The 9771-nt window shown below is 32.0% G+C and overlaps 1 protein-coding gene across 5 annotated transcripts; it reads right to left on the bottom strand.

The window, feature by feature from the left end:
• Window positions 1-855: 855 nt before the first annotated feature.
• LOC117929580 (ADP-ribosylation factor-like protein 8c) lies at window positions 856-9387 on the bottom strand. 5 transcript variants are annotated; one of them, XM_034849898.1, is made up of 6 exons: window positions 9048-9382; window positions 2688-2769; window positions 2574-2606; window positions 2358-2479; window positions 1321-1443; window positions 856-1159 (listed from the first exon to the last, which is right to left on the bottom strand). In XM_034849898.1, exons 1-6 carry the CDS (start codon window positions 9083-9085, stop codon window positions 1042-1044), a joined length of 516 nt encoding a protein of 171 aa, XP_034705789.1. In that variant the 5' UTR covers window positions 9086-9382; the 3' UTR covers window positions 856-1041. The 5 variants fall into 5 exon arrangements, with proteins under 5 accessions (XP_034705789.1, XP_034705787.1, XP_034705788.1 ...); XM_034849896.1 differs by having other exon boundaries at window positions 1282-1443; window positions 9048-9374; XM_034849899.1 differs by having other exon boundaries at window positions 1071-1159; window positions 1293-1443; window positions 9048-9387.
• Window positions 9388-9771: the final 384 nt, after the last annotated feature.

Here is a 9771-nt window from a genome sequence, read left to right as displayed (position 1 = left end):
ATTTATTTACAAATCTATCATTTAAAATGTATTAGATAATGTTTTTATTCGAACTGTTTTTAATGCAAGTGTTTTTAGAAAAATTGTCTATCCAACGTTTCTCCAAAAAAATATTACGAATGATTTTCAACGGTATAAGTAATTTGTTGGTTTTTAAAAATTTTTTCAAACGCCTATTTCTTTTTTAAAAATAATATTTTTTTTTAGATTAAAACCATTTACTAGAATCATTGAAAACTAGAAGAGGAATATAAGAGTAATATATTAATTATCAAAAATACAACTTGATATAAAATATTATATAGATCATTAGCAGTATAATAATCTTAGAAGCAATACCTTTTTTACTTCTTTGATATAATATTGTGATCAAAGAAGTAATACCAAATATGCCTCTAATATTTTTAGAAGCAATCCGAGTTGTAATCATATATACCTATAAAGAACTCAAACATGACAATAGTATAATAATACGATATGATTACAATGTTGCAATTATTATTGATCAAAAGGAAACCCAAAAGGAACTCAAATTTTTTATGCACTCGCTAGGAATTGAGACAGTTAAATTTTATTAAAATAGTCTCCTTAGCCCCTGAGGTATTATAAAATGAGATGATATAATTATAGTAAGTGAATGAAATAGATTAATTAGTAGATTGTGTATCTGGCATATACTTTTAATTTAATATTTAATAGAATTCATAAATAAAAAAGGAAAAAAGAGCTTATTGATTATATTAAAATTAGCAGGCACCAACGATTATCTGACCACCAAAGAAAACAGAACAGAAAAGAAAAGAAAAGAAAAGAAAAAAGTTGACAATAATAATAATAATAATAATAAAATAAATAAATAATAAAACTTACTCATATTGTCACTACTTTACAAAGCACTTTTTGGTGCATAAATGCAACAAAATAGATGTAATGAGTATATGCACACACAAGTATGAGCAGTCATGCTTCTGGGCGGCTAAGGCCTTCCACCTTCATCCTTAATCAAACTAGGAAACAGGGCATACATATCACATCATAGGATCAGTTTGGTGTTTTTGAGTGTTTGATAAGCCAATCAATTACAAGGTCTATGTTCACGGAATCCTTGCACGAGATCATGTAGCAACCCACCTCTCTACCTGTGATTGACTTGAGATCTCTGAAAACCACCACCAAGGAGGAAAAAAAAATGTCAAAACACAAAATATAAAAAAGGTTTGCCATCAAGGCAAATAGTATATCAAATGATTTTATTGAAAACTCGTCTGGTTATGAACTCACAGTTGACCCACCAACGATTGCTCCGAAAGAGCTTCCGACCTGTCAATTTTGTTGCCAACAACAAGTAAAGGAATTCCAGTCAAGGATGGTTTTGTCAAGAGGCTGTGTAGCTCACTTCGAGATATAGGAACACTGTCTCTATCAGCAGCATCAACTACATACCTGCCTTTGCATCCGTCAAAAATAGGAGAAAAAAAATTGGTGAGTCAACTTGAAGACAGCAGTGTATCCAACATGGAGGCATGTGTTGGGCCCTCCTGAATACCCCATATCAGATTGATTCTAATGCTGCTCCTACCGGTAGGAGGAGAAGAACAGAGAAACTTTGGAATCTTACAACTAAATGGAACGGCATGGTTGCTGTAAGATTTCAAATTTTATCTTCTTCATCTACTTAGCAACCAAACAATACATGAAATATCCCGTTAGAGAGAGAAAAATAAGCAAACAAAAAGAAAAGAAAAAAACAAACTATATCCTTGTTCCAATTATGGTCTCATTTGTTTTTGCATGAAAATAGAATCACACAAAGGAGTACATCAAATGCTGCCTGTGAAGTGCTCATCATTAGTATTGTAATGATAGTATCCTCTTCTCTTTCTTTCTTCCTGTTTCCAGAACCCCAATTTTGAAACAATGCATGTGTAAGTTGAATGGACAATGTGCTTCTTGTTTTCCAAAACACAACTTCCAATAAGATAAAAAGGAAACACAGTTTTCATTTCTTGGAATTATTGAATTGTTTGACAAGACATCAATTTCTTGTGTTCCAAACAAGAGACATAATTTTAATTGAAATTTTCCTATTTTTGTTTTCACAGTAGCAGCAGTCAAAACTGCTTCTTAAGCACCATTAAGGCTCTCTATTAAGAACTAAATTGAAAAATAAGTTCATGAAAACTGTCTTTTGTATGGGAATTATTACCTCAAAAGTGATTTTAGCATGCAGCTATTAGGAATAAAAAGGGCAGATCTTGATGTGAATTAGTTTTCTGGAATAAGAAAATCTGTGTATGTGCCACGTGCATGCATAGACAGATAGATAAGAGAAAGTTTAAGAGGCTTGGAGATATTACAGAATTGCAGAGACACCTCGGCAGTAACGCTCCCACATGGTACGAAACCTCTGTTGCCCTCCCAGGTCCCAAACCTTTATTATTACATTTCCCTTTGTAACTTTTCGCATATTGAAACCCACCTGTTTGTCAGAGCCAAGAATCCCTGATAAGATATCTAAGAACTAAGGATCATACAATATGAAATTCAATTTAACCCCGGAGAAAGATACCTACAGTTGGAATCATGTCCTCACTGTAGCCTCCTGTCTGGTTATGAAAGCATCATGGTTAAAAGAAAATCACTAAAGAATAACAGAAAGGAATCACACAGATTTGGTGTTCACTCACAGCAATGGCATTAAGAAGAGATGTCTTTCCTGCATTCTGAAGGCCTATAAGAGAAAGTTCCATTTCCTGTTTATAAAATAAGCTGATATGGAGACAAGGTAAGCGAGGAGGACTTCATAAATAAGGAGAAATCAATATTCTGTTATAAAAAATATGATACTAACTGGATAAAACAGAACATTTCTTTTTATTTAAGGATGTGATGAAGTTTGTGCATGGTTGGACTTGTCCTGCCTAGGCACAAGTAAAGGAGAAAGGAGAATTTCATTCCAAATCTAAGAAGTATCTTAACCCAAAGTCACTCATAAAAATTATATCTTTGAACATGTACTTCCATTATTGTTAACAACAATAGTCATACAATACTAAAGGGCCCTGCATAAATCCAAAGAAGAGGTCAGCTCTTTTTTCTTTGCATAGAGAAGATGAGCAAGGACATTTTCAATCATTGAAATTCAAGCTCAACCTAGATGATGTTAACCCTCTTGAGATACTACACACAAAAACATATATGCAAGTGCATGGGGTGAATGCTTGTGTCAGTCGTTGGGATTGAGCCTTAGCATGACATGATAAAACAAATTGAGATTTATTTATAAATTTATTTATTCAAGTTTTTTGGTTTCCCTTTATCCTATATGCATTAATTAGTTATCTAAGCATACATGCCCACATCACTTGCATTGTACATAATTGGGTGCATTAGGAGTTGGACAAAAGATTCAAGTCATGAGTTTCTTGCAGAATGATAAGTTGTCCACAGTCGATTCATGGATATAGGCAATCTATTTAAGACTATAGTGCACTACCTCCTAATTGGAGAGATGACTTGTCTTGGTCATCGGGATGGTTTTTCCATAGTGAGTGCACTAGTATTTGTGATGCATATTGAATAGGACCTACGGCGATTCATGACAAAAAGTTATCGGTTGCCATGATTCACCAAGTTACTATACTACATGGATTGTCAACCTTGAGAGGATATTGAGTATATGTCAAAATCAACAGGAGATTTTGAACTATGGGTAATACCCCAAGGTGGTCACATATCCCCATGAATTGGGTCACTACTGATGAAGGCGGGTGACAATAGGTATTCTTAATAGAGGCACCATCATATCTTATGGGTTTGAGTCAGTTGGATGATCTAAAATATATGTGATTTAGAAGACCATGGTCATAACATTTCCTTTAGTGGAAAATTGACATATTCACCTTGGAGTTAGAGTATGTAAATTGATCAAATGATAAAGACGATCTATAACTCAAAGATAAGAGAGATAATCTTGATAGGTGATAACACTACCTTGTTAGATTACGGACACCAGTTCATAGGGAGTCTACATGCAGTAGATGGTAGGTCATGAACCCGACCTTGGTCTTGTTATTATTTACATAAGGTATTGGAGTGTAGTTGATTTTTTGTAGTGAGATGTTGAATCAACTTCATAATGGGATTGTGAGGGAACCAATACTCCTATGGGTTCTAATGGTCTCCATTCAAGCTCATATACCTTGATGGCATGGTCTCCGAGTGTTGGATTGGCTCTAGGTTCACTTTTGTGTATAAAGGCATTTTGGCAATTACGAGAGGTTGCACATAAGTTAATGAAAAAGGTTTTGGAATTGGACTAATTGATTAATTAGAGTACCCTCTGAGATTAATTAATCAATTTAGACCCATTTTAGGTTAGTTTAAGTGATTCAAGCCTTGGTGGGCTTAAGTCACTTAAGCCCAGTTAGGGAACCTTATAAATACCCCCTTAGGGGTTAAGGTTTTCAAGTTAGTCATCTTCTACCTCCAAAGAGAAGAGATCCATAGCCTTCCCCTTTCCAAAGATCCACCTTTGGAGTGCCAAGATCGAGTTAGAGACATCGGACGGAAGATCTTAGGTGACCTCCGGATACTTCAAGCTTCAACTTCATCGTGTGGATTTGATTTGGTAACATCCAAATTGAAGTATTGTATTCTATTGCACTTTAATCTAGATGTGTTTTGTTATAATTGCTTGCTTTGCTTCCATTGCTTAGGATCTAGAGGTTTAGAAAATTTTCGCATGCACCTAACCTGATCTAAGTATAGGAAATGGAGTGATCCAGGATTCCCTATATTTGTGTCATGTTTGCTTCACGTGGAAGTTCCAAATTGCTTTAAGTGGAATTTTGTGAGACAAAACCAGTGAGCTAGCAACTTTTGCATGGCATGTAATCATATTTATTTTATTAAGTATAAAAAAGGGATAAATAATGAATAGTTTGAAGCAATTACTTGAAAAGACAGGTTAAGTAACTCCTTAAACTATGCTTTAAGTGTCCATAACGATGGTCCTTATACGTAGTTACTAGTTGATTGAAAAATTTTATTTTTCTTACATTTTATTTTAAATGCTAGAAATCTGTAGAAGCATATCAAAACTCCATTAACTAAATATGGGGAAAAAATCATCACACAAACCCTATAACGCATAGAGTCCCACCCACAAATGTTGGGCCACCATTCTAAATTAGAAGACACAAAAATAAAATGGAAGAATTCCATTCACTTTCTGAAAAAATAAAAATATCTATCATAACCCCATGTTGTATATGAAACAGTTTTCTGCTTCTATTCTCCATATTTCTAGGATTAAATAAAACAATTTTCTAGAATAAGAATAATGAGATCACTAATAAATTATGCAGAGAAGGATGTGACATCAAGCCAAAAACTGCACAACAAATACAAATCATGGAAGCTGAAATCAAGAGACAAAACAATTAAGGACACATACACGCCGCCCTTTTCATTTGTAAATTCCAAATTGCTTAAATCGAATTTTGTGACATACAGCCACCTACTAGCGTCTTTGGCATAGAGCATAACCAAGCAATTTACTAAGTGTCCAAAATGTAAAATAAGCATCTAGAAGTTAGATTTTAAAGTTTAAATAAAATAGCTCTTATAAACACTAAAATCTATATGCATAGTCATGGTCCTTAAAGTACTTAGTAGTCAATTAAAACATTTTTTTTTTTTTTTGCTTTTACACTGACAGATAACTGAAAATTTGTAGAAGAATATGAAGAAACTACACTAATAGGATACAGACAAAAATTCTTTACACTTGATGCCAAAAAGTGGCTAAAAATGTTACGTTGCTGTGCAAGAATGTTTGAAAAGAAATTCAGTGTTCCTAGCCAGGAAGTGGAGCATTTAAACAGGAAAAACAATGGGAGAAAATGTAGGAGAAAGAGAGATATCTTATGAGAGTTTCTGTTTCTGGATTTGGAAATTTAATATTGTAATTCTGAAAAAGAAAAAAAAGGAAAGAAAGAAAAAACCTGAGTTGAATGTTACATTTACTTCTCTTTTATACTAAATGTTCCCAATAGATAAATCTTTTGTATAGATCTGGATTATCACCATCCCTTTTGTAACAAATTCTAATAACCATGCAACTATCTCATCAACAAACAAACAAATCTAGCTCACTCTCTAACAAGCCTAACTAACTCTTAATAAAATCTAGAAATAATGATGCCATATCAGCACCTAACAATCTCACTCTTATCAGTTTTTAGAATTAAAAAGAAGCTAGAGGATTATTTTACCATCTTTCCCTTCTTGATTTTCTGCATATAAGCTAAAGCTACTTCTTTATATTGCATTAACCTCAAAACACAAGAGTTCATCAATAGTCCAAAGAAAAGAACAACACAGTACCGTTCCATTCACCATCTAAAAATATTATAGATGATAAAATATAATGAGCAAATACAATTCTTTTATATGAAACATTACACAAATCATATGTATGTATCTTATCTTAAATATAGAGCAACATACATGTAGGACACATGATAAATACATATTATACAAAGAGAAGAGAAAGAAACTAATCATAAATATCTCTCATAGGTTCACTAATTTCTTGACTGGATGGGAGAGAGTAACTTTTGAGGAAGGGAGAGAAGAAAAACTTGTGTCATTTTGTTCTTAAGTATTTTTATGTGGATAATCATTTCACTTTCCAAAGAACATAAAGTTTTTACTATGGATATGGTATTGCTGCCTTAAAATTTTTTCTTCTTTTCCATCACATACCTTTCATACAGCTCCCACATTACATGTGCTATTTTTAAATTAGGATAAGAAGAGTAGAGGTAATAGGGTGTTTATTTGATTGTATCGAGGGAGAGTAAGAAAGATGTGCATACTTGTTTGTGTTTGAATTGAATATCATCGAATATTTTTATGATTGATAACTAATATTCACATTTTTGACACTAGCTTGTCTTTTTTGCACTTAAATATTCTTAAACCAACTTAGATATAGATTCTAGTTAGGGATTTCTGGTTGTGGTGGTATAGGTACCTTATGAAAAAAACTAGGGACTAGGATTTTATTGAGGCTGTAATATGGGATTTGGAACAAATTATGAGTATAAATCTGTCTACTTCTAGAGGTTAATGAATTATAGCTATGTTTCGTTCCTGGAAAGTATCAAGGAAAAAAAAATGATAAGAAAAATGATTTTCTCATATTTGGTTTCACTGTCAAAAAAAAAATATAAAAGAAAATAAAATATAATTAAAATTAGTTAGAAACTTAAATAGTGTTTGTTTTTTCTCTAAATAGAAAAAGCCAAAATATTTGGGTTTTTTTATCCAGTTAAAAATAACAAGTTGATATCAACTAACATAACTAAAATAAACCTATAAAAAGGGAAAAATAAGTGAAACAAATTTAAAGAACCATGTAAAGATAATTTATTGACCTTATATTTATTTTTTATTTTCCTTCAATTTTTCTTCCTTTCGTTTTTCCTCTTTATTTTCTTTTCTCCGCATTTTTCTTCAATCTTTCTCTCCTTTTATTTTTCCTCTTCATTACTTTGTACGCCAATGTACCCTTACTAAATCTCTATAAGTTTAATTTGTTCCCTTAGAAAACCAACATGTTGAAATCATGACTAAGCCTTCATCCATAAAAGGTTTCTCACTCTTAGAGCTAAGATTATGGTGCATCCTTGGCCCCTAAGCTTACAGGGGAATGTAGGATGATGACTAGCTCAATGGTTAATAGTTAAAATGCAATTATGTAAAGATTAGCTGTCAGAATTGTTAGGTTCAGTTAGACCATAAGAACAAATTGTAACTATCTTTTAGACTCTTGTCATGTATTCTTGAACCATAAAAATAAACACCAAGAAAAGCTTTATTCAAGTTTTGAGAATAGAGCATCAGTTTTTCGCCTCTCTTCTTACATTTCACACCTTCTCATTAATTAAATTATTATTATTATTTTTTAAAAATTATTGGGTCTGACAAGAGAGTAAGAGAGCTCGAAATTATAAAAGTCCAAAACCAAGGCACCTATCTCAGCCAGAATATCTGCCTCCTAGTTGCTAGGTCTGGAAAAAAGACCACCAAAGCAAGATGATGGAGATCCATCACCACTCCATAAATATAGTGTGAACGTGAAAGGCTTATAGACCCAATTATGATCAAACTATTAACTGAATAGAACAAATTATTAGGGATAGTTGGGTCATATTTGATAACTGTTTTTTAAAACAGTTTTCGAGAACAATTTTTGAAAACTGTTCTATGATGTTTTCTAGAACAAATGTTTGCTTAAGAACCTAAATTTTTTTAACTTATTTCCATATTTTTAAATATATTTTAAAAATAACTCTTATATATTGTGTTTTTTTAATCATTCTCCATATTTGTATAATAATTTTTTAAAATAACCCTAAAAGAAAACAACCAAAAATAATTAAAAGATGTTTTTTGAAAACAAGTTTTCTATTTTTTAATTGTTAAAAGTGTTTTCCATTTTTTTATCTTTTTTTTTTTTGGAGAATTAGAAAACTGTTTTCAAAACAGTTTGGAAAGAGGCCCTTGAATCCTCATTTACATAGTCCCAAAAAGGATAGCAACTTTGTTCTTCAGAACTCTCGATGCAATGGATTTTGTGCGATATAGGACCATAAAAGTAGTAGAAAGTAAAATAACATACAACAACTGCTTATATGGATATATGTATAAACATGTTCTCATGTGTACCCATTGCACTACTAAAAAAAATTCATTTGGTTTGTCATATAATATAGGCTGGTCCTGAACCGAAACCCCTTTTCAGCATCTAACATTACGTCAAAAGAAAATGAGCAATGAAGTATCAAGCATTAGCTAGCAGAAGATGCCACAGTTAGGAAATTTCCTCTCGGTCAATTTTATTGGCAACCAAATAGAACCATCTTGCCCAGATTCCAAGAATTACAAATGCAACAAAATTTGAAAAATGAGAAAAAAGAAAAATAAAAAATAAATAAAATAAATAAAAAATAAACAATAAACAATAAAATGCTTACCTCCGGAGCCAATCAAAAATGGAATCCCACAATCCCATTTGCAAGAGAGGAATCCTTTGAGTGGTTGTGAAGAAGTGGAATCGCAACTCGCAAGAAACCCTAGTCGTCGAATTTTCTCAGAATCCAAACAAAGCGTATAGCAGAAAAATGAAGGAAAGAGAAGACTGGAAACTTCCCAGAGCGAGAAAAGACAATATTTAACAAGACCATCCGTTTTCTGGTCGCTTTTGTGATTATTTCCTGATGGAACTTATACAATGAGGCTAATGCACGAAAACTTTGATAGGCGAGGTTTCTTAATTGTACGCGTGGTGGGAGCACCTACTCTTGGTGCTATTGGACTTTCCCTTTTTCTTTTTCTTTTTAAAAAAATTTTAGTGACGAATTGTTGAACCCTCGAGCATTTTGTATCCTTGAAGGCCACATTTTGGGAGGGTTTTTTCCTTTTTTTTTTTTTTTCTGTCAGAAAAAATATCATTAAGCTATGGTAATTATCAAAATATTAAGAATTCCATAAAACCTACTATGTAAAACTCATTTTTATGAATAAAATGATTTTAGTTTAAAATAACCCTGAAAAAGTAAATTCTATATTAAAAAATTAATTTGAGTTCATCTAATTAAAAAGTAAGGTGATGTTTATTTTTTAACTAAATAGAAAAAATTTTAAAAAAAAATTATTAAATTAAAAGTAATTTATTGATATCAACTAAAACAATTAAAT

The sequence above is a fragment of the Vitis riparia genome, chromosome 14, assembly GCF_004353265.1.
Source record: "Vitis riparia cultivar Riparia Gloire de Montpellier isolate 1030 chromosome 14, EGFV_Vit.rip_1.0, whole genome shotgun sequence".
NCBI lineage: Eukaryota > Viridiplantae > Streptophyta > Magnoliopsida > Vitales > Vitaceae > Vitis > Vitis riparia.
The sequence above is the reverse complement of the archived record's forward strand: the minus strand, read 5'-3'. Positions and strand labels throughout refer to the sequence as shown.